General features: G+C 34.7%; 1 protein-coding gene across 1 annotated transcript in view; it reads left to right on the top strand.

Moving 5' to 3' along the window:
• The window catches only part of LOC149801954 (pentatricopeptide repeat-containing protein 2, mitochondrial-like), a 44,353-nt gene continuing 16,858 nt past the window's right edge, over window positions 1-27,495 (top strand). The window contains exons 1-4 of the mRNA XM_089956354.1: window positions 1-107; window positions 12,835-12,927; window positions 19,629-19,761; window positions 26,379-26,496. Of these exons, the coding sequence (XP_089812480.1) occupies window positions 8-107; window positions 12,835-12,927; window positions 19,629-19,761; window positions 26,379-26,496 (444 nt within the window). The 5' untranslated portion in view covers window positions 1-7. The remainder of the gene's footprint in view (window positions 108-12,834; window positions 12,928-19,628; window positions 19,762-26,378; window positions 26,497-27,495) is intronic.

Consider the following 27,495-nt stretch of genomic DNA (forward strand, 5'->3'; position numbering starts at 1 on the left):
TATAAATATGATGGCGGCGTCCTTGAGGCATGTTTCGCGGTGGGCATTGAGAAAGACGAGCAGTTCATTAAATCTCTGTAGAGTCACCCAGTCAAACATATTGTCAAGTATGTTTTCCATTTGTATACTTTTAATGCAGTTATATGTATTATTTGTTGAGTTTACGCAAAATCTAACGGAACTGTTATTTACTCCAAAGGAAGTATTGTCACAAGTTTTCGCGAGTGTATGACTACGCATTGTCCTTCATTAACTAGTACTATGCTGAAGGTATTTTAAAAAATGCAATTTACAGGAGTAATATTAACTTTTATGGATATACCGCGGTCTCATTCTTCCAATTAAGTGATTGACCTATATGCATCCTTTGAAATTGTTATATTGTGTGCTGATTTTGGTCCAAAAATAGTCTTTTGCAGTGTAACTTATTTTCGAGTCTGTAAGACTGTCATTATCAGTGTTAATATATCCAGTTACTACTTCATGCATGTTGGTATTGTATCTTCCCCTTTGAAAGACAAGGTTGACCCACTTAATTGAAGATTCAGATTTCAGGCAGTGCTTGTCAGTAAACATTTTAAAAATATCTTAATGTAAAATGTTGATCTCTCCAAAGTGTACATGTTGAGTGAATTTTTGGCTGTTTAAGAGAATCAAATGCAATTTGAATATTTTTTGATTTATTTAATTACATTAAAATGCATGCTAAGATAACAGGGACTTGTATCATTGCTTACAATTTACCTGTCGGGGCCCCGAGTGGCCGAGTGGTCTAAAGCACTAACAGTTATGGATCACTGCCATCTCACCTTTGTCTGTGTGGGTTCGAGTCTCAGATTTGGCCAATGTGCATATGTGAGAAAGCTTGCCAGTAGCTTCTCGAGGGTCGGTGGTTCTTTCTGGGGATTTCCCGGGTTCTTCCTCCACCATTAATACTGGCTACCATGTATACCCTATCGTGTGCTGAAAAATAGCGTTAAACCCGACAACAATTTACACCTCTCCCTCGATAACTCGCACACAACGGGGTCCACAAACATAGACCGCACTATAAGCGAGGCGCTAGTTACCGAGGGACCTCCAAAAATTGAAGAAAAAAATCGCTTTGACATCGAGAAAACCATAGGGGGGGAGTGGCGTTAGGGAACTGGGCTGTTTAATGACTGAATCCTCATTTTACAATCACGTCGATAATAATTTTTAATAATGTGCTTTTTCTAATGAAGTTGTTTGTTATTCTGTTTAAATAACATTTTTTCTTCAAAATGTCCAACATATAAAAGATCATTCCAACTGGTTTGAACAACCATCACATGTTCGCGAAAAATCTGTGTATTACATCACTGCTTTTTGTTTTCTTGATGAGTCTGGTTCCCGTAGTGGTGTTTAATAGTATCCTGCCAAATCAGGAGTCCACAAAGCAGGGAACTAGACTAACTGTTGATACACCACCAAACAAGATTCCTTTTTTTCAAAAACACGCGACATTTATTTCGTGACGTGTCTATGCCGAAACTCAATTTTTTTTTTTTTGTTCAATTAGTACAGTGTTAATGTCGTGATTTCAGTGGAAGTAATAATGAAATTTCTTATCATCCCAGAGGATATCTCTAAATGCCAGTTCAAGAATTTCTGAACCTCGCTTGCCCACAGTGGTCCGTATCTGTGAAATCAAGCTCTATATTTTACAAAGTATTCATTTCGCTTGGCTGCCTTGATATCTTTGATCACAGTTATGAAAGAGTTGGTTAACTGTTACATACACAATAAAGTTTATTGTTTTCTTGATGAGTCTGGTTCCCGTAGTGGAATGCTGTGGTTCGATTGATCAAATGAAGTGAGTTCACCCGACATATGACCGAGGCTGCTAGATTTTAAGTTAATCCAATTTTTGTGCCTTTTAACTTTTTTTTTATTCCACCAACCTTTTTTTAATTCAAAAGACATAATTAACGTGATAATACAAAGGAGGCCAGCTTTTAATTGAGTGCAACAATACAACAGATACTTCCGCAAGTCAGTTATCAAAACACGGGTGGCACTTAATTAGGTTCTCAGAGAAATGCTCTCGGACATAAGTGTTACGGTAGATTGACGCATTTTACGTTTAATTAAAAGAGGACACATCGCATTTATGATGATTACACTTAAAAGGAACTAAAAGAAGGAAGTAGAACACAAATTTCAGTTGATAAAAAATTTATTTAATTTGTATTTATTTAATAAAGTACTGCCTCCACTCGGCGTAAGTGACATTTTGATTGATCGAAATTTCCCTACATATCGTTAATTGCGGTGTACTAGGAATGTCGTTTGGAAAGAAAATGTAAAAAATTGTATGAGCTATTTTTAAATTTGATATTTCATAGTGTTGATTAAAATTTCCAGGTCCTATCTACCGTTTTCAACGATAAAACGAGCGATACATCAAAATTTCTGTTACCAATTTTGATCGCGATTTTCTTCAAGTTCAACAAATAGGGATAAATTTTTGGGGTATTTTCAGTTTTAAAAAATGGGATCCACGCCTGACACTGCTTTATAAGCGGGTTTGCGATTTATCAGGGCCCGAGTTATCGAGGGAGTGGTGTACCTGTCATACATGCACTATACAATAACATCAAGGGAGGACACACCTCTCATTTCTCTCACAATCTATTTAAGAATAAATGCTGATATTTCAAGCTACATTTCATGAAGCGTAATAAAATTGGTACCAATGTTTAGGCCATTCATTCGACTTTGCATGCATATCCAAAGTTTGGCTTACTATCGTACCTTTAAGGAATGCCACTGCTCTACATGTCCATGATTGTACCCGCTTAATATGCACGTGAAATCCTGCTGAATGGAATACTGTCCTCTCATTAGTTAAAATAAAATGATGTCCTGCATTTATTTTATAGGTTACTTTCAGTTGGCCACTGAGAAAGCAGTATTCCATTCAGCATGTTCCTCTTACATATTATGCATGCACGATCATGTCCATATCAAGCAGTAGGATGGAAAAATGGTCTGGCATTCCTTAAAGATATGATAGCAAGCCAAACTTTGGATACACATACAAAGTCGAATGCCTGACCTAAACATCAGTACCAAGTTTATTAAGCTACGTGAAATGTAGCTTGAAATATCAGCATTTATTCTTAAATAGGTCACACAAGAAATGAGAGAAGTGTCCTCCCTTGTAGTTATTATAAGATACATGCATGACATTTAAATTGTATACTAGCCCCTGTGGCTAAGATTCTAAGGCTCGATTCTCAAGATTTGGGTTATTTGCTTTGCATAAATACTTATAATTCCATGCAAGAAGTTATCATGTGAATACAAGGTAGGTGCAAAAACCAGTTATTTTCCAAAAACTGCTTAGTGTTATCTTCCATATTGGAGTATAGCTATTATTGGGTGCAGGCATCTTCAGACTATATTGTAGGCTGATTCAGACCATATGGAATATTATTAAATTTCATCAGGGACATAAATTTGACATTTACATTTGTTTAAAATATATTTCTCATTATTTCACTGGTACGTTGAACAATTCTTAACAGCATTTAAAGGCCAATCCGGTGGCCTAGTAGTTAGAGCATCCACCTCAGATGCGGGAGGTCATGGGTTTGATCCCCGGCTGAGTCATACCAAAGACTTACAAAAATGGTACTAACAGCTGCCTTGCTTTGCACTCATCATTAATAGGTTAGTGTTAGGACTGGTTGGTCTGGTGTCAGGATAATGTGACTGGGTGGGACATCATACCACATGTCTGTGGCATGGTGCCCCATTGCTAGACATCACTATAAACTGCCACACTGCAGACATCATAGTGATATGACTGAAAAATTGTTAAAGCTATGTTAAAAATCCAAATCACACACACAAACTGCATTTAAGGAAACAAAATCCTGTTTTATGTGGATAATGACACGTTTTGAATGCTGTTTTGTATATCCATATTCTGTGTTAATTTTCATAATTATAGAATAAAAGGGTCATTTTTTAAGCACATTACATAGGTTTAAGATAGTGGGATGTACTTTTAATCTAAATAAACATGATGATGATTTCTCTAAATATTAAAATATTAAATTAAATTAAATATAATTATTCCTCAATCAAAAAGGAATGCTTGGCATTAGTTTTGGCTTTGTATAGGGTTTCTGGTAACTGTTTAACAGTAACAGTAAAACAGCTGTTTTTCGTCCAAAATCAAAAAACAGTAAACAGCTGTTTTTTTCTAACTGTTTTACTGTTTCTAACGGACATTGAGACATTGGATTTTGATGCTCTCAAAACTCTTCTGAAGGCAATGGAACCTGTGAAACTTGCTGTTGAGAATCTAAGTCGAGAAGATGCGACGTTGATGAGTGCTGACACAATTTTAGAATTCATGTTCAACAAGCTCTCTAACCTGAATAATGATATTAGTACCAAGCTCATGGAAAATTTGAAGTGTCACGTTGAAGAGCGATTGAACAATGATGTCATGAACCTCCTGCACAGTCTCAAAGATCCATCTGTCGCCCTGTCAAAAACTACGCTAAATTTCGCAGGAAATCTAGCGTCTCGTCTATTTGAAGTCAACGATGTAGAAGATGTCGTCGAACAGTCGTCAAATGATGCTAAAAGTGTGAACTTGTCTCTTCAAGATGAATTGAATTTGTTGCTTCAAAAAGATGGACCATCAGTTGCAGTCGGAGGGCAAGACAGTTTCAAATGGCTCAAGTCTGAATTCACGGTCTTCAGGAACTCTGGCCAGCACACTGAAATTCTCCAGAAATTGTACAACGCAATTCTATCCATTAAACCGACATCAACGGACGTTCAAAGTTTTTTCGGTCTGTACAAAATTAAGATTGCGTCTCTCAGATAAGTCGCTTAATGCACTTGTATTCTTGAAATATTATTATAAGAAGTAAAAATGTATTGATTTAGAACTTATCACGAAAGATATATAATAAAACGGTGTTCATAAAAAAAATAAGCTATTGACTGTAAAATTAGTGAAAATATGGAAAAAAACAGTAAAAACAGCTGTTTTTTGAAAATTTAAAACAGTAAACAGCTGTTTTTCAAAAATGACTGTTTTTCAGAAACCCTAGCTTTGTAACATTTTGAAGTGTATGTTAGTTCAGCTTCTTCTCTGATTATTGTATTCAGTGATCACAACCCACTTACTTTCACTAACAAAATGAAATACAAAATCTGATTGCTGAGATAGAGTTTGATGTTGCAGGAATATAAACACTGATATCAGGCACATCAAGGGAGAAGAAAATTTGATTGCAGGCACACATTCATGTATATAGAAGAACTATGTTGTTTTATTTTGTACAGTATTACCCACTTATGATAATATCACTTATGTCTACAAGCAATATATGTCGAAAAAAATACAAGGTCCCAGTCATGTCGTCTATTATTACTACCAAATATGTTATGCTTATGTTGACATCGAGATAAAAACAATATCGTACATATTGACAGAAGCCATCTGTCCCAACTTGAACAAATTTGTAGTTTTCTTATTGTTTATCTTGATGTTGCCCCCAGGCTTATATTCTGCTGTCGCAGAGGGCATATGTTTGGTCTTCTGAAGTTTGTTTTTGCAGTGACTTCAGTATGTAGCATGTACATCCATCATAAAAACAAGCCAGCTACAATCTTATATTAAAACATTGCACCCTTCATAAAAAAGCCAGCTACAATCTTATTAAAACATTGCACCCTTCATAAAAAAGCCAGCTACAATCTTATATTAAAACATTGCACCCTTCATAAAAAAGCCAGCTACAATCTTATATTAAAACATTGCACCCTTCATAAAAAAGCCAGCTACAATCGTATATTAAAACATTGCACCCTTCATAAAAAAGCCAGCTACAATCTTATATTAAAACATTGCACCCTTCATAAAAAAGCCAGCTACAATCTTATATTAAAACATTGCACCCTTCATAAAAAAGCCAGCTGCAATCTTATATTGCACCCTTCATAAAAAGCCAGCTACAATCTTTTATAAAACATTGCACTCTTCATCAAAACAAGTTAGTTACATTTTATTATGAAAATGAGGCACCCTTCATCAAAACAAGCCAGCTAATAATTTTTATAAAAACAACCTACCTTTCATAAAGGCATTGAAATCTGATCAATTGTTGCATTTTCAAATGGTATCGGAGATTGGAACAAATTAATTGTGTCATACAAGTTTCATTTTCTGCTGGAACTTATGCATATGATGGCTAATAGCGGTGGCCTCAAACACAAATTAAATTTACAATCTCTTGAAGCTAGATATCTGGCTGTGAAGGAAGCTGAAGGTAGGCCATCTAGCAAAGATGTGTGTGAAAATTTTTCACTGAAACACAACACTCTGGATGGCTGAAAGCTGCCAAGTCAATAAAAAGAGACTATATTGAAGACATCTGCACTCCCAATAGGAAGAAGTAGAAGACCGCTAGATTTGAAGATGTGGAAGAGGCGACAGCAAAATGGTTTCATGAAACTCACATTACAAATCCTACCATCTCCATAGATCATGACATGATTATCAAAAAAGTGAAAGAATTTGCTAAAACACTTGGTGTGGACAATTTCAGTGCCACAAGTGATTGGTTCCATCATTTTAAAGTTCGTCACAACATTGCTTACAAAATGATTTGTTGAGAATCCAAGTCAGCAGACCATCACAGCTTGAAACATGGAAAAAAAGACTTTGCGATATCATTTAGAATGATAAATCTCAGGATAAAGACAATGCAGAGGAAACATCTTTAAGTTTTAAGTGCACACCAGAAAAGACTTGATGCATCAAACAACAACCATGTACTAGTGGGAACCAGCAATCAAGACCAAATCTCTGTTCTTGTCACATCTAATATAACTGGCAATGACAAAATGCCACTTCTTGTTATTAGGAAGTATAAGAGACCTCACTGTTTTAAAACTGTACACCATCTTCCTGTGGATTACCATATAAACTTGAAAGCTTGGATGACATCTGATATTTTTATGGTATGGATAAGGAAACTTGACCGGAAGATGAAAGTACAAGGAAGAACAATTGCCTTGTTTATGGATAATTGTTCATTGCATCCACATGTGGATGGTCTCCAATATGTACAGATAATTTTTGTCCCACCTAATACCATGTCATTCATACAACCCTTGGATAAAGGAATCCTTCAGTACCTAAAACTGAATTATCGAGAAATCTTGCCCACAAAAAGTTGCCAGCGATTGATCATTAAGAAGAATTTAAGGAAGATTTGCTTTGGGCTCTGTACAACGTGAGGAAAGCTTGAGGATTAGTGAAACAAAACACTGCTGTTAGTGGTACCATAAATACTGTCAAGATATTAGTCAAACACTGCAGTTAGTGGAACCACATATACTGCTGGGGTATTAGTCAAACACTGTGGTTAGTGGAACCACATACACTGTTAATATATTAGTAAAACACTGTTGTTAGTTGTAGCACATACACTGTCAGGGTATTAGTCAAACACTGCGGTTAGTGGAACCACATACACTGTTAATATATTAGTAAAACACTGTTGTTAGTTGTAGCACATACACTGTCAGGGTATTAGTCAAAATACTGCCATTAGTGGTAGCACATACATTGTCAAGATACTATTCAAAACACTGCAGTTAGTGGTAGCACATACACTGTCAAGGTATTAGTCAAAACAATGCAGTTAGTGGTACCATATATGCTGTTGGGGTATTAGGTAAACACTGCCATTAGTGGTAGCACATACACTGTCAAGGTATTAGTCAAAACACTGCTTTTAGTGGTACCATAAATACTGTTGGGGTATTAGTCAAAACACTGCAGTTAGTGGTACCACATACAATGTCAAGGTATTATTAAAACACTGCAGTTAGTGGTACCATATACACTGTCAAGGTATTAGTCAAAACACTGCAGTTAGTGGTACCATATACAGTGTCAGGGTATTAGTCAAGCACTGCAGTTAGTGGAACCACATACTGTCAAGATATTAGTCAAAACACTGCCGTTAGTTGTAGCACATACACTGTCAAGATATTAGTTAAAACACTGTTGTTAGTTGTAGCACATACATTGTCAAGGTATTAGTCAAAAGACTTGTTAGTTGTAGCACATACACTGTCAAGGTATTAGAACACTTACAATGACATTGTGGTGTTGCATGTATCATTCTGATAACTTTTATTTCCTACTGTTCCTCAAACTCTACACATCAGGCACGAAACATCTGATAAAATAGTTTTTGTATCCTTAGTTCAGAATCATCCACCCCAATTCTTACCCCTCTAGAAATTTTTAAAATTACTGTGCTATTCGAAATAAATATGACTAAGATGTGGTACAGTGTAGGTACAGAAGCTTGGCTTATTCAACAATACTACAACAGTGAATACAGTGTACTTTCAAAAATCCATAGGATAAAATATATATAGATAGGACCTACTATCTACTTTAGGTGGTGGTGTCATGTCTATTCTTGTCCCAGATTCTGTCATCTCAAAGGAACATGAAGAATCTGAAATTTAATGTGAAAGTGTATGGGTTGAGATTTATATAGTTGCAGATGAATCCCTCTACATAGCAGCATGTAATTATTTAGAAGAAGGTGATTCATGCTGTACAAAGAAGGTGATACATACTGTACGAAGAAGGTGATACTGTACAAAGAAGGTGATTCATACTGTACAAAGAAGGTGATACATACTGTACAAAGGTGGTGATACATTCTGTACAAAGAAGGTGATTCATACTGTACAAAGAAGGTGATACATACTGTACAAAGAAGGTGATACATACTGTACAAAGAAGGTGAAACATACTGTACAAAGAAGGTGATTCATACTGTACAAAGAAGATAAATACTGTACAGACCGATGTGGCTTTAATTATCCTACATTTCACTGATATGGAGATCATGTGCCTGCAAAAAAGCTGCTTGCAGTTAGAAATTCCTTTACAATGACATTGTCAACCATCTTGATGACAGTAGTATACTTTACATGGTCACTAGATGACAGTAGTATACTTTACATGGTCACTAGATTACAGTAGTATACTTTACATGGTCACTAGATTACAGTAGTATACTTTACATGGTCACTAGATGACAGTAGTATACTTTACATGGACACTAGAAGACAGTAGTATACTTTACATGGACACTAGATGACAGTAGTATACTTTACATAGTCACTAGATGACAGTAGTTTACTTTACATGGACACTAGATGACAGTAGTATACTTTACATGGTCACTAGATGACTAGTTTACTTTACATGGTCACTAGATGACAGTAGTATACTTTACATGGACACTAGATGACAGTAGTATACTTTACATGGACAATAGATGACATTAGTATACTTTACATGGTCACTAGATGACAGTAGTATAATTTAGATGGTCACTAGATGACAGCAGTATACTTTACATGGTCACTCAATGATAGTAGTATACTTTACATGGTCACTCAAAGACAGTAGTGTACTTTGTATACTTTATATGGATACTTGATGGCAGTATACGTTAGATGTTCACTAGATGACAGTAGTGTACTTTAAATGATCACGAAAAACCAGTAGTATACTTTACATGGTCAATAGATGACAGTAGAATACTTTACATGGACACTAGACACTACAAGACAGTAGAATACTTCAGATGATCAATAGATGATAGTACTATACTTTAGATGGACACTAGATGACAGTAGTATACTTCAAATGGTCACTAGATGATAGTAGAATACTTTACATGGTCACTAGATGACAATAGTTTACTTTAAATGGTCACTAGATGACAGTAGTATACTTTAGAAGGTCAGTAGATGACAGCAGTATACTTTAGATGGTCACTCAGTGGCAGTAGTATACTTTAGATGGTCACTCAAAGATAGTAGTTTACTTTACATGGATACTTGATGATGGCAGTATACTTTAGATGGTCACTAGATGACATTAGTGTACTTTAAATGGATACTTGATGATGGCAGTATACTTTAGATGGACACTAGATGATAGTAGTGTACTTTAAACGGTCACTAGATGACAGTAGTGTACTTGACATGGTCACTAGAGGACAGTAGTGTACTTGACATGGTCACTAGATTACAGTAGTATAATTTAGATGATGGCAGTATACTTTACATGGTCAATAGATGACATTAGTATACTTTACATTGTCACTAGATGACATTAGTATACTTTAGATGATCACTAGATGATAGTAGTATACTTTACATGGATACTTGATGAAGTAGTATACTTTACATGGATACTTGATGACAGTAGTATACTTTACATGGATACTTGATGACAGTAGTATACTTTAGATGATCACTAGATGATAGTAGTATACTTTACATGGATACTTGATGACAGTAGTATACTTTACATGGATACTTGATGAAGTAGTATACTTTACATGGATACTTGATGACAGTAGTATACTTTAGATGATCACTAGATGATAGTAGTATACTTTACATGGATACTTGATGAAGTAGTATACTTTACATGGATACTTGATGACAGTAGTATACTTTACATTGTCAATAGATGACATTAGTATACTTTACATTGTCACTAGATGACATTAGTATACTTTAGATGATCACTAGATGATAGTAGTATACTTTACATGGATACTTGATGAAGTAGTATACTTTACATGGATACTTGATGACAGTAGTATACTTTACATGGATACTTGATGACAATAGTATACTTTACATGGATACTTGATGAAGTAGTATACTTTACATGGATACTTGATGACAGTAGTATACTTTACATGGATACTTGATGACAGTAGTATACTTTACATGGAGACTTGATGACAGTAGTATACTTTACATGGATACTTGATGACTAGTATACTTTACATGGATACTTGATGACAGTAGTATACTTTACATGGATACTTGATGACAGTAGTATACTTTACATGGATACTTGATGACAGTAGTATACTTTACATGGATACTTGATGAAGTAGTATACTTTACATGGATACTTGATGACAGTAGTATACTTTACATGGATACTTGATGACAGTAGTATACTTTACATGGATACTTGATGACAGTAGTATACTTTACATGGATACTTGATGACAGTAGTATACTTTACATGGATACTTGATGAAGTAGTATACTTTACATGGATACTTGATGACAGTAGTATACTTTACATGGATACTTGATGACAGTAGTATACTTTACGTGGATACTTGATGACAGTAGTATACTTTACATGGATACTTGATGAAGTAGTATACTTTACATGGATACTTGATGACAGTAGTATACTTTACATGGATACTTGATGACAGTAGTATACTTTACATGGATACTTGATGAAGTAGTATACTTTACATGGATACTTGATGACAGTAGTATACTTTACATGGATACTTGATGACAGTAGTATACTTTACATGGATACTTGATGAAGTAGTATACTTTACATGGATACTTGATGACAGTAGTATACTTTAGATGATCACTAGATGGTAGTAGTATACTTTACATGGATACTTGATGAAGTAGTATACTTTACATGGATACTTGATGAAGTAGTATACTTTACATGGATACTTGATGAAGTAGTATACTTTACATGGATACTTGATGAAGTAGTATACTTTACATGGATACTTGATGACAGTAGTATACTTTAGATGATCACTAGATGATAGTAGTATACTTTACATGGATACTTGATGACAATAGTATGTTTTAGATGGACATTAGATAATAAGTAGTATACTTTAGATAGACACTAGATGACAGTTGGATACTTTAGATGGACATGAGATGATAGTAGCATATTTTAGATGGTCATTGAGCCCAAAACATTATTATCTCTTTCTTTTCCTCAAACCATATTTTCACTGAAACTGTAAAGTCCAGTCCTGGCATAAGTCTTTATAGCATAGTTTAATGTGGAATTGACACTAAGCCCCAGGCATGCAAACATGTGTCAAGAACTATAGTTTGTTATATAAAAGCTGATTGAGAAAAATATTAGGATTACATATGGAAGAAAAATTAGGTAAAATACGTAAGAAAGAATAAATTCGGTAAAATAAATTTGGAAGAATCAGTTAGGTAAAATGCACATGGAAGGATCAGTTAGGTTTAATACATATGGAAGAATCAAATAGGTAAAATTTGAAATCATAATATCTATTAGATGTCACAGAGACATCTTTCTGGCTTAGTCTTCTACTAATTGGATCAGCTGTGCTTCATATGACCTATTTTATGGAAATCTGCTGGAGACCATGCTGGACATTTTGGGACTTAAAATGTTGGATTAGGTTTGTTGCAGTTACGTGTTCCATCTACATGAACAGAATGCTTGCTAGTGACATCTAGGATGTCTAGTTGTATAATTCTGGATATCCTGGAGCAGTTGAGTGTATAGTATGCTGTGACATCCATAAATGAAACCCCTGACATTCTTCATCTTTTCTGTCATACCTCTATTTTTACACTAATGCAGCACAGACGCATACTAGCAGGGAAACTTGACTAAAATGTAGGGAAACTATTCTTTTCATTTTGCTCAAATGTTGAAATTTGTTTTTTATGTGGAGCAATATGTCATTAAGATTTCATAAAATATTTATGCATTAGAAAATATTTTCTTCGTGCGAGTGAGCATGGACAGGTCTTGGAGAAATATTTGAATCCATCAGTTGTCTACTCCTTTGACCAAGGTGCACACTGCATTTCAGTATGTCTACCACTGACTCTGAAATTTTCAAATAAAGCAAATAATTTTAAGTTGATACAGTTGCTTCTTTACAGTGCAGAGGAACCTGATGTCAGTGTCATTATTGGGTCTTGACAGATTTCAGAGAGAAAAGACTGGGGTCCTAGATAGACTGGGCAGTAACAAAGGTAAGCATAAATATTGGATCTTTTTGGCAACACAGAAGTCTCATACATTATGGTTACTTTTTCACCAGTTTAAACTTTATTTTTTACATAGCACAACATGTTTCTTGTTTGTGCAGATGTTGTTTCAGAAGTTGGGATCATGTGGTTTTTGAGACGGAAGAAATCTGAAAATCCAGAAGAAACCACAAATTTTTTTATGTGTGACCACCTACCAAAAACCCATGACTGCATATAGTGCTCAAAAAATCGGATAGTCCAATGCCCAGGGCCCCTCTAATTTCAGATTGGGCCCTTCCTGTATTCAAAGTGAGGTGCCCATTTGGGCTTGTCAAAAAAATCTAATTTAACTGAGAAGACTTCAATCGCACTGATGCAATTTGGACATTTATTTTCAATGTGACATGCTAAAAACACAATTTTTACTTCCAAAACCCCATACCTGGACATATTTAGAAAAATAAGACTTTCAGTAATCTTTGAAAATAGAACCAAAAAAACCCTCCAGTATATATACCCATTACATGTAGCATGTATAACTGTAAGTAATCATATTGGAGCTAATGTAAAACTATCCTTTTTTTACAGTTTAAATAATTAAAATGCAAAGCAGTCAGGTACAACCACTGTTTCATGTATTACTTAAATGGCTCACCATAAATAGTGTGACGTGTTTAAAGACTGCATTGGGTGAGTCCATGTGCTGATTGGCATAGGTAAAAATATCATGAAGTGGAACAACTCAATATAGATAAATCAAACAGATGCTAGATGCATGTAGGCAAATAAACATATCACTTATTGATTGCCTTGAATGAGAATGTTTAAGCCATCTGTATTAAAGATTATTGGCAAGCTAGTGAACAACAGCAGTGTTTCTTTGAAGTCAGATTTTACCCCATGTATAAAACGGAAATGTGTGATTATTTCATTTATTGGAATATTTTTCAAGTGTTATTCATATTTGAAGGTGATTTAGGAAACAAATCAAGCAAAACTAAATTTCAGAAGTTTTACTTTGTGAAGCTTGCCAGCAAGAAAAGGGTGGTGGTGGTGGTCATTTAATTCTTTGCATATATGGCAAACAACATATCAACGCCATTCTTGCGTGTACCGTGTCTGTTGAAATAGGAACACCACCTATATATAACATATTTGACACGCTGAATTTGATATTCTGATTAGTTCTCTTTATTGTTATTTGTTATCTTAACCTTTTTAAAATATTATTAATTGACCTATGCTTTTCATAATGATTTTAGCCATGAAATAGCCTGATTGAAAGACAGTAATAAGACATGAAATAGTCTGATTGAAAGACAATAATAAGACATGAAATAGTCTGATTGAAAGACAATAATAAGACATGAACTAGCCTGACTGAAAGAAAATAATAAGACATGAAATAGTCTGATTGAAAGACAATAATAAGACATGAAATAGTCTGATTGAAAGACAATAATAAGACATGAAATAGTCTGATTGAAAGACGATAATAAGGCATGAAATAGCCTGATTGAAAGACAATAATAAGCCATGAAATAGCCTGATTGAAAGACAATAATAAGCCATGAAATAGTCTGATTGAAAGACAATAATAAGGCATGAAGTAGTCTGATTGAAAGACAATAATAAGCCATGAAATAGTTTGATTGAAAGACAATAATAAGGCATGAAATAGTCTGAAAGACAATAATAAGCCATGAAATAGACTGATTGAAAGACAATAATAAGCCATGAAATAGTCTGATTGAAAGACAGTAATAAGCCATGAAATAGTCTGATTGAAAGACAATAATAAGCCATGAAATTGATTGAAAGACAATAATAAGCCATGAAATAGTCTGATTGAAAGACAATAATAAGCCATGAAATTGATTGAAAGACAATACTAAGCCATGAAATAGTCTGATTGAAAGACAATAATGAGGCATGAAATAGCCTGATTGAAAGACAATAATAAGCCATGAAATAGCCTGACTGAAAGACAATAATAAAGCATGAAATAGTCTGATTGAAAGACAATAATAAGCCATGAAATAGTCTGATTGAAAGACAATAACAAGCCATGAAATAGTCTGATTGAAAGGCAATAATAAGCCATGAAATAGTCTGATTGAAAGACAATAATAAGCCATGAAATAGTCTGATTGAAAGACAATAATAAGCCATGAAATAGTCTGATTGAAAGACAATAATAAGCCATGAAATAGTCTGATTGAAAGACAATAATAAGCCATGAAATAGTCTGATTGAAAGACAGTAATAAGCCATGAAATAGCCTGTTTGAAAGACAGTAATAAGCCATGAAATAACCTGATTGAAAGACAATAATGAGCCATGAAATAGTCTGATTGAAAGACAATAATAAGCCATGAAATAGTCTGATTGAATAATAAGCACATGCTTGTTTTTGCTCAGCTGATTTGTATTGATTAAGCGTTATCACCCACACTGGACAGAGGTGTCTGAGCTTGTAGAATTTGACTCAGGGCTTGTGCTTTTTTATTGTCACCAGCCTGGGGCTTGTGTCTGAATTTTTGTTTCTTTGAGCGCTGTGCATACGTGCAAAGTGAGCACACTAATCTATGCTGTCCAGGACTTCTTTGACCAGTCTGCAGCATTTCAGCTAGAGATACAAAAAATCTAGCATTGTTATACAATTTAGTAAAGATTGTTATATTGAGCTTAGTTCTATTTTGATGTATTTTACTGAGATATATTGTTTGTACTGGTACTTCTACTATCCCTAATTTACATGAGACAATTGTATTTGTCATTATTTTCAGAAATTTCTCAATTTTTTTTATCAGGTGGTATTCTCTAGCAGTTTTGAAACCTAAGCAGTTTTCTTCTTGCTTAAAAACGTGTATGGATTGGATGTAGCAAAGGTTATGTAGAATTAAAGTGTTATCTCCAAGGACACGAATGATTGTTATTCCATCTTTACATCGTCATTCATTTCTGTTTTGTTTGAAGAGTTGGTGAAGTGCAATTTTGGTCGTAAACATACTTCAGGAACCCCTTCTGCTAAACCCACTTACATTTTGCAGAATTAACAAATTGTTGTTTGCATTATATTTTACCATGGTATTCGCCTACCAATCCTGATTATTGGTACACCCCTACAGATTTTAAAAATGAAAAGCATAAAGGATATTTAAAAAATGAACAAAGCATACAGATTTCATCCATTGATGTTTAATTTCTGACCTGATTTTTGCCAGGGGTCCTAGCGGTGTCATCTTGCTTGCATCTCAAACCAGAGGGTTTTCAGGGTAAGCAACAAGCCTGCTTGTTGTCCTTTTCTAGTTGCTGGAAAAGTTCATTTTCAGTGACACATAGAAGGTAAACTTGTGTCATTTGCATCCAATATCCGGCTTTGATATTTCTCAAAACATTTGAACAGTCCAACTGAAAAGGTTGCTTCTTTGCTTTGGATAATTTATGATCATTAGTAATTCCTTTGCTCAGAATTTGAATTTCTTAAGAATTAAAAATTTTCGGCATTATCACACTTCCTTCATCAGCAACTAATATCATTCACGTGTCAATAGAGGCGAACACTTTACAGGGACAAAGGGCTTGAATTTCCACCATCTACACCAGTCTCATATCACGTGACAATCATTCTGGAGATCAAAAGGTGATGGTCACTATTACTAAAAGAAAAAAAAATGGATCAAGTCACTGTGTCTAAAAAAGAAAAGTTGTGTGTGCATAAAAAATTTCAGTGTCTGTGGTTTCACTAATTTTTGTGGGATATAAATATTTGTGGATTTCATTGTTGCTATGAGGCTCAGATTTAAAGACCCAATGAATAGTCTGCCACCTGTTATGAAAAAAGTCCATCCCCTCCAGTTTTCTTAATGAAACATTCATAGAGATATCAAAGCATCAGATTAAGTAAGGACAGAGGGAGACAAGAAGAAAGCAAAAAGTATTCAAATGCTTGTATTACTGAAAATGAGAGAAAGAATAATAGATGAAAAATCAGATTGAATACTTGTTCAAATTTATTTTTCATTCAAGTGAAATTGTTCTCAAAAATTTAAATCCTTGTGGAAGCGTGTCTCATTTTATCTATACTAAAACTATTGCTTGAAGCAGAATTGCTAATGAAACACTGTATATGCATGATTACGGCAGGGTTTTGAAGCTCAGAAACACCTCTGAATTTTTGACAAACCCACTGAATCAATTTTGTTTCATTCAGGTCTGCTGATACACACAAATGTTTTGTCAGGTTAATTAATTTGGAAATTGTTGACTTAAAGAAGCCATGTTAGTTGTGGATAATCAGGTCCGATCTTTCACGCATTTTTGCATGAGCAGCATTTAGCCATTCAGCATGAACCAGCTTAATTAATGAGGTTTTATGGTCCACTAATATAATACACTGATCTTTTGTGACATCTTCCTTTTCCCTGATGATCTCTGTGACCTGTTTAGCATACCAGGTGTGAAAGTGCGATTTTAATTTTTTGTGTAGTCTTTATTGTAAAGCTTAGTGGTTGAAATTGGTTTGCGCATGAGACAGACTTAAAAAATGGTGTGATTCCATTGTTTTTTGCTACCATCTTTAAGTTTGTACTATGATGGACTGAGAACATGTAAAAAATGGTTACACTACTTAAGTTTCATTTTTGATGTGATCTTAAGGGCAAAATGTCTTGTAAAAGGAATGCATTGGAATATTTGCCCATTTTTATAATGGACATTGTGAATCAATCAAAGAGCTTTGCTTTTGTTTTTGTAGATAATGAAATTATTTTCTTAACATTTACCATTACTTAAATGACTCCACATATCATAATGGGCCATAATAGAGACTATCAAATGCTCCACTCTGAAGGCTTATGAGGGAAAGTGGTGTGTTTTTTAGAGACTGGTGCCATACCAAAAACATTGTCCGTTTGCATGATCAAACCCTCAACTTGCTAGCATTTTTTTATCTGGCTCTTTGAGGAGAAACAGTTGGCCTCTTCTCTATCAATGGCTACTGCTCCATAATATTGGACACATTCCAGATCATGGAAGACATAATATTGAGCATGATATAGACCTATTGTATCTTGTAGACCTTTTTGGACTCAATTGACCATAATCCCTCATTCTGTTTCAATCCCTCATTCTGTTTCGAAATGAAACCAATCCTGGGTTTTAGCATGGCTTGATTAAAATCCATTCAAGCTTCTAGCCCACTTTGCTAAAGGCACTATCATACAAGTCATGTTTCCTGATAGCTTTAGTTTCCACATGCAGGGTAAGTGAGCTGCATGCCTTTTATGTTGACCCGAACTGTCTTCAGTTCAGATCAGTGGGTTTGGTAGTTCTCTTGACACAACCAGGCTTCATAGCCCAAAACAGGTTATCACCTGTTAGTAACCAAAGAGTCGTCACTTGCTCACTCTATTCCAGAGATTGAGAACAGTAGTCATGCAAGATCCTGTTCTCTGTCTCAATACCCAAACTAGATAAACAACACAGCCTCTTAGCTTTGCTGTATTTTCCAGTGAAGTTTTGTAGGTAAGAAGATTTCAGTATTCATCTTCATAACCGTTTGTTTGGGTCACAGGTCAATGTGTTGCTTACGTAATTATTAGAGCAGGTTATTGTTCAAATGAGGAATCCAGCAATTCTTCCCTCGAAGGATATCTGAGGTAGAGGTCTGATGCTCAGATTCCCCTCTTCATAATACTTATTCTCCTCATGTAATATGATTGGGGAACGTGTGCAAAGGAGAAACAAATTTTTAAGTAAATTATGTTTCTGTGAGAATGCTTTCCCATCACATTACTTAACAGCCCTCCCAACCACCCCTCCACACTAGCATCCTCATTAGTATCTTGCATAGCTATAAACTAGCGACACCTGTGGTGTCGAGGGGAGGTAATGGGCAAGAGTTATTGCCCATTATCTATTGATATAGACAGAAAAAGATGTTGTCTTTAAGTAGGGCTGGATTCTCGAGGTAGCAGACTAATATTCCTAACATATTGGGTAAGAGAGAAACATAAATTACAGATTTGCTTTTAAGAAAGCTCATTATGTTTCATAAAAATGTGGGTAGGGTCTGCAGTGAGTTTTAGACCAAATCTAAAACAAAAACCATTGAAATGGGGTTATATCCTTGATTATGTTAGATGCTATATCCTTGATTATGTTAGATTGGGGCACTAGAATTTCCCAATATCTGCTTTTTTGATATGGGGCACTAGAATTTCCCAATATCTGCTTTTTTGATACATCGTTCATATTTGTAAAAAGTTGCCCATTCTTTTGGAGAAAACAGATGTTGGGACACCTTTATTTGTTTCTTAATCACATGCATGATATGTCAAGCAAATTTTTATCATCATTGCCTGGGAGTCATATTTTTATGAGCTTGGAAAATACTAACTTTATAACACATTTATAAAAAAAATGAAGATGTACAGAGACTGAACTTTGTTTTGCCCAGAAAGTAAACCCTGAGTGTCTTCTTTCCTAGCACTGCCTACTATAGTGTTTTTCTTATTGAGTGCAGCATTGATGTAAGATTTACTTTTGGCAAAATATTTTTCAGTTGCAGATATTTAAAACAAGAGTTTATTCTAAACTGAAAGTAACCCCCCCCCCCTTGTAGAGCAAGATTTTTAGAAATTAGTGTGAATTACAGAGTTGTACATCTCAGAATAGACTTTGTCAGATGCTCATTTCAGATGTGTTTAAGAAACGAATGAAACAGGAGGTAGAACGTGAAGACTCTCCCATCTTCACAGAGGACTTGACTACTCTCGCCTACATCACAGAGACAAAGGAGGACCTAGACCTATTTATTCAGGCCATTATGAGGTTTGTCCTTCTTGCTGATGATGTTCTAAAATAAAATTGTAATATTTTTGGCCATGAAATTAATGAGAACTATGTTTGTTACAAATAGATGAAACATCAGGGCTGAATTTGTTTTTGGTATTCATTTGTCCAGAACAAATAACTTTTGAAAAATCACTTGTCCTGAAGAATTTATCACTTGTCTATGGATTTAAATAGCCAGAAAGATACTGATATTTACTATTGTTAATTATAGCCAAAAAGATACTGATATTTACTATTGTTAATTATAGCCAAAAAGATACTGATATTTACTATTGTTAATTACATTGTTTTCTTATAAAATTTAAAGTTGTAATTTTTTTACCAATGAATTTATAGAAATATTCTTTACCATATTGTGCATCCAGTAATGACATCAAGTTAAGTACCAAATCTTTGTGTATGTACCTGAGTGTTAAATTCTGTTTGCATAGCAAATTTGTTCTCATGCTTCTTGAGTCCTTACCTTTGACCTTGTTCCATCCTTTTGGGGGATGAGGTCATGGTGATGTGGATTGGGTTGGGGTGCTGGTATATATGTGATAAGTGATAGTTCTGCTTTCCTTCTTGGAACAAATTGTAACTCTCAGACCTGTGTGTGTATATATATATATATATATATATATATATATATATATATATATATATATATATATATATATATATATATACACACCACTCCCTCATGGCTCCCGTTTTTTTTCTCCAAAGAAAATATATTTTAAATATTTGTTAAAATATGCTGAACATGAAAAAATTACGATAGGAATTGGTAAATTAAACCTTGATACATCGCTTGTTTTATCATCGAAAATGGTGAATAATCCCCATAAAGATAGAATCCATATTGTGAAATCTGCAAGTTCTAAATAAGATATCATATATTGTAAGTTTTTTATGATAAATAGTTGCCAGTACACTGTAAATAAAGTCTGGTGAAATAGCAATCAATGAAAACTTCTGGTAAATGCTAACATGTGACAACAGAGAACGAAATAAACACCAATTAAATGTCTTGCTATGTGAAGTCACGTTCTAATCCTTTAATTCCGTTTCAGTGTAAACATTATAATCACAACATAGTCTGTTCTATGAAAACATGAAAAGAGTCAATCGACCGTCACATCGAAACCCTTGAGTACTTCTGTGAGAACCTAATTACATGCCAGCTTTGTTTTAATCAACAACTTGGGGAAGTGTTTGTTGCATTAAAAAATCAATTAAAAGAGACCTGTGATGTTTTATCACATTGAATATGTCTTTTGTATCAAATCAAGTAAGGAAGGTACAAAGAAAAAATTCAAAGACATGCAAATCTGAGCATAAGTTCTTGTGGTCACTACCGTTATCAAAATTCATTTTATTTGATCAATCGAAAATGGTTTCACATTTTTATATGGTGGCTGGAGACAAAATGTTGACTATGTAAAGATCATACAATTGAGAAATTAGTGATGTAGTACATAATGTGTGAAGTGGTACACATGTTAAGTGAACGAAAACCATGTGGAATAATGTTTTTGATGATCTCCTCAATATATTGTAATTTATCCTGAAAATAATGTTGCTCTATGAGGAAAAAATAAACAAACTACATCGTTATGAAGAGATATTTATTCACAGTTAATCTCAGCACAATTATAAATTGAGTATTCAACACTCTAACATGCCAACCCACCACCACCCCTTTTGCCTTTACGTTGATCCCTTTATTGTTTTTTTTTTTATATAGGTCCCTCGATAACTCGCGCCTCACTTATAGTGTGGTCGATGATTTTGGACCCCAGTGTGCGCGAGTTATCAAGGGAGAGGTATATATATATATATATATATATATATATATATATATATATATATATATATATATATATATATAATCGGCTGTTTTTAATTTGTAATATATTTATTCAGTAAGAAACTGTCTTGACCTCTCCATATGACTCATCAGATGGAATATGCGAAGCTTATGTTTATCCCTATAATTTGCTTTGGATTTCTGCATATGTGTTTTGCTTTAAGATATCTTTTTGCAAAATGAATTCACACAGTATTCCTGTCACCAATCATAATGTTGCCACATCTGCTTTATGGGAAATTCATTCCAAGTCTATCAGTTTTACAAAACATTCTCCTTGTTTTTTTTATACAGATGTCTGTTGCAATTCCTTTCCCCTTCCTGACTGCTGGATCAAAGTCGTTTTATACCAGATACTATCAAGATTTATTCTCATAAGTTTGTCAACACTCAGCTGGCACTGCAGCTCTGTTTTATAAATTTGGATGCAAAAATATGCACTGGCACTCCACACTTGACAATGAAAGTTCCTGTGAAATTTATGTCAAATTGGTCACATTCAATTACTATCCTTTCATTGAAACTCTGTGTGTGTGGGCAGGGATTATCCTGGGCTTCGCCAATGTCGCAAATTGCTATTTTTGTTTCCTTATTGGTGACAAAATATACCATCTGGCGATTGTTCTGGCAACAGCCTTTTTGGTTGTTTAATTTGTACATACAATCATAGATTTGGAGTGGAGAAATTCAAAGGGACCACGAAACGAAGCCACAAACTTGGATACACAATGCACTGGAATTTATCTGTTACATAAACAAATCCTTTGTTCATATTGACAAACCCATCTTTACAGTGCATAGTTACATAATCCGCTTATGTTGACATCTGGCCTGAGTACTGTATGCTGTGATACACTCAGTCATGATACCTGACTATACCTACAATCGACCGACCTCTGAAGACGCGAACGGAAACAGCTACAATTAATTGAATGACAGCTAATCCTTCTGTTGTTTTTTTTTTTAAATGTACCAATAAAATAGTTTTGCTGAAACTTCAGAGGATTACTGATTACCTTTGAAGTACCAATTGCTGTGTGTAAATACAAAGCAAATGGAAAAAATCTTAATCAGAATTATATACTGTCAACAGTGCAACTTTATCATGGGTAAACCTAAGTTAGATGTTGCAAGTTCATCATTTCATCCTAAGAGTAAGTTAACAAAATTAACAGCATTTGTATGTAGTGCAAATTCATCAGCCAACACAGTCACTGTACTTGATGTTATACCTGACAGTCCAACATCATTTGTATGTAGTGCAAATTCATCAGACAACACAGTCACTGAACTTGATGTTATACCTGACAGTCCAACATCATTTGTATGTAGTGCAAATTCATCAGACAACACAGTCACTGAACTTGATGTTATACCTGACAGTCCAACATCATTTGTATGTAGTGCAAATTCATCAGACAACACAGTCACTGAACATGATGTTATACCTGACAGTCCAACATCATTTGTATGTAGTGCAAATTCATCAGACAACACAGTCACTGAACTTGATGTTATACCTGACAGTCCAACATCATTTGTATGTAGTGCAAATTCATCAGACAACACAGTCACTGAACTTGATGTTATACCTGACAGTCCAACATCATTTGTATGTAGTGCAAATTCATCAGACAACAGTCACTGAACTTGATGTTATACCTGACAGTCCAACATCATTTGTATGTAGTGCAAATTCATCAGACAACACAGTCACTGAACTTGATGTTATACCTGACAGTCCAACATCATTTGTATGTAGTGCAAATTCATCAGACAACACAGTCACTGAACTTGATGTTATACCTGACAGTCCAACATCATTTGTATGTAGTGCAAATTCATCAGACAACACGGTCACTGAACTTAATGTTATACCTGACAGTCCAACAACATTTGTATGTAGTGCAAATTCATCAGACAACACAGTCACTGAACTTGATGTTATACCTGACAGTCCAACAACATCTACATATAGTGGTGGTAGTAATGCTTCAAGTGCAACACCACATCATGATGAACAGCTCAAAAGTTCCTGAAAATTTCTTGACAGATGGAAACTTGGGCATCTGTGACTGAGATATGATACTAAGTTAAAGCAGATGTTCTGTGATATATGTATCAAGGCACAAGTCATCAATTCATGCAACTGGTTGTGATATTTTGAAGAAGGAGTGTGTCACCAAACATACATCCAGGCGGGGTAAGTAATATATGTTAATTTTGCTCATTGATCTTTTACTTTTGCCATCAATCCCATGTTACAACTCCATGGACTTAAACTATGCAAAAAGAAATAGCAAAACAAACAAGTTTTGCATAATTGAAAATAATTTACTTCTCAAAATACAGGAGTGAAAGAATTAAATTAACTTAAAGCATGGTGAATGAATTCCTATTTCCTAAAAGTCCTTTCAATTCCAATAGTTCCAAGAAATCAGAATATGCCCCTTTTGTGTTGAAGTTTCAAATGTACAGAAAGGTTTCCAAAGAATTAAAATAGTCATTGAATAAATTTAGTTAATACAGTACAGTTATTCTAGTGTGTCATGCAAAAAATAAATCTAGTGTGTCGAGAAAAAATCTAAAGCATTCAGTGATCATTCTTTTGATTTAGGAAGCAATTCAGTACAAGCAAAGCATGTAAAGCATGGCAAAAATAAATTTCTGAACTCCTGGTTGACAGAAATGTACTTTGTGAAGCTAGCCATAAAAAATAGGAGGCATTTAATTACTGAATGCATAAAATCGACAGTTGCATTTTATGCCACTTATCATACGTTGCAATGTACAATCATAGGGTTTTAGTATTAAAATGTCATTAACTAAATAAAGTTCCTTACAAAACTATTAGTTGGAAAATAATATACATAATATAGATTTGCTTAATACCTGATGTTTCTATTTTTAAAAATGAGAGAGAGAGAGATGGTAGATGTCAGGAAAGTAGATATTTTACATTTGATAATGCATTTATTTCAGGTGACAACAATCATATCTATGCACTAATGGTGATGCGGGATGCAAAGACCATGGAAGTGGTGCCAAACAGTCATGTAATGATTTATTTTGTAATACTATGGCTGTATTGCTTGTTGTTAATAAAGTAATAACTATCCCATCTTTTTCAATTTTCATTGCCTATTACATTAATAGACTTGGGCTCGGCCAATGTGGGTATGTGAGAAAGCTTGCCGGTAGCTTCTCGTGGGTCGGTGGTTCTTTTCAGGGTTTTCCCGGGTTCTTCCTCCACCATTAATGTTGGCCGCCATATATAGCCTATCTCTTGTGCTGACAAATGGCATTAAACCCTATAACAACAACAACATTAATAGACTTGGAAAAATATTCACTACTTGTTCTGGCGACATTTTTTGAAAATTGGTGACAAAATATTGAGTTTGGCAATAACGTTTTAAAAGCCAGGACTATACCTGGTGTGTGTGTGTGATTTGGATTTTTAATTTAGCTTTAACAAGTTTATAGTGATGTCTAGCTCTAGGCATCATGCTGTAGACATATAGCATCATGTCCCACCCAGTCACATTATCCTAACACCAGGTTGACCAGTCCTAGCACTGATTATTTTGATCAGCACTTTTAACATTGTCTTCACTCTCCACAGCTTTTCAGTAATTATTAATAAGCTGTACTTGGTTATGTAAAGTATTAAAAGATAGCTGAGTGTAGCCAAGTTACCTTTTTTCATTCTTACAACCAGGTGAGTCTAATATCTACACAGCAAAGTATCGGTGGTGTCAGGCTGTGACTGTCTAGTACACATATTGTTTGAGTGCCACAATGGACCTGTTGATGACTTCTTTTGAAACTATTTACTGACACGCAGCCAGTTTTTCTAAGAAGAATTATTTTGCTTGCAAGCTATGAATCTGAGTCAGTTGTCTGACTGGTCGCATTGACAAAAACTGATTTGTTCAGATAGTCATTTAGAAATTTTCACTAGAAAGACCGAGAAATTTGCTTGCTTTGAATGACATGCTTTGCTCAGCCGTTAAAATAAAATGTTTGCAAATGACTTGCATCATTTGAGAAAATGAACTATAACATTTCATATGAATAATATTTTGACAAATTTAGAGGTTGTTTTGCTTTGAGAAAATACATGATGCTTTATTGATGCTACTATTATTGTAAACTGATTAGTCAGCCAAATTTGCCATGTTTAGAGACATCATCATCTTTGCGCATGTGCTAGATCCTTGTTTGAACTGAGGTTTTGGCTATTGGCTGTAAATAAATTATTCTTTAAGCATTACAGCTAACTGAATAATTTACATACAGGATAAATAAATGTTACCATATAGTTAACTGCAATCCATATACTATAAGGCCAGTAGACTGCATGGGAACTTCAAGTAAAACTTTAAAAGTTTACGATCAAGGTAGTTTTAGTGTTGTATAATACTTTTAAATATTTCATTCAGTATTTTAATAAGAACTATTGAATAAAGAACAGAATATATGCACAGTAATTATGGGTATTTTTCCTTCTAAACCCAGTTAAATTATGACCTTGAAAACTGGCCCACAAACCCGAGAGACCACTTGTCTGAAGCAACCACTTTTCATTACCAGAAAGAGTAACATCCTAGGACAGGTTTAACTGTACTACACCTTAAACTCAAAAGTAGGACACTTTAGCCCAGTTTATTATCTGAAAGTCAACTCCAGTTTATAAGAAATGATAAGTTTAAGCAAGCCGTGTAATAAATTTTTTCAGATATCATGAACAGGTCACAGACATTGGCTCACGCAAATTCCTGATCAGCACTTTGCTTCTGAGAGTTTTACATCAGTATTTTGATGCAGATATGGCCATGAAGATGTTTAATAATCCGGTAAGTAGGATTGTATCATTATTGTAGATATGAAGATCTTTAATAATCTCATGACATCTTGTCTCGTCAGATATGGCCACAAAGATGTTTAATAACTTTGTAAGTGTGATCATGTCTTGTCATTGCATATCAGTAAACTCCAGTCATAGTGACTAAAATATTAGCATGTATGAATAATGGGTATAAATGTTAATCTATCCATGATTAACAGTAATGACAAATTCTCTATTGTTGTTGTTGGTATAACACCATTTTTCAGCATTATAAACAGCTGTGCATGGCAGCCATTGTTACTGGTGGTGGAAGAACTCGTGAAATCTCTGTTAAGAACCACTAATCCACTTGAAGCTACTGGCAAGCTTTCTCACATGCACACAATGGCTAAGCCCAAGACTCGAACCACATGGACAGAGGTGGGATGGTGGTGATCGGTAAAGGCAAGCGCTTTAGACTACTCACTGCAGGTGACTGAGTATTTGCTCAAGTATTACACAGTTTAAAAAATTGTTGACACTGACAGGTCTGGGTCTAAACTATTCAGTCTATTCTTGATTGATTTGAAGCAAATAGCATAGACCCTGATCAGCCACTGTATCATTCAGGCTATTTATCCTCTAACTGGCATGCAGAACATATAACCATGTACCATGTTCATTCCATCACTTACATATGTAAATAAGTAAATAAAATCTAAATCAGTAATTAAATATCAGATAAATTCTGCTGTTTCTATGTATTGGGGGAAGGGGTGAATGCTGGGATGTGTACTTTCTAAGTATCAGGAGTCGGGTTGAATGCTGGGGTCTTACATTTTAAGTATCGGGGGTTGTGGTGAATGCTGGGGTCTGCACTTTCTTATTATCTGCAGATTGGGATGAATGCTGGGGTCTGTACTTTCTGAGTACTATGGGGTATGGGTAAATGTTGGGGTCAGTGTCAGTTGAATGTATACATTTATTTTTTCATGCCTGGTGGGTGTCATTGTGGAAATAAGGTGGG

The sequence above is a fragment of the Sinohyriopsis cumingii genome, chromosome 4, assembly GCF_028554795.1.
Source record: "Sinohyriopsis cumingii isolate HCF-2022 chromosome 4, ASM2855479v2, whole genome shotgun sequence".
NCBI classification, from domain to species: Eukaryota; Metazoa; Mollusca; class Bivalvia; order Unionida; family Unionidae; genus Sinohyriopsis; species Sinohyriopsis cumingii.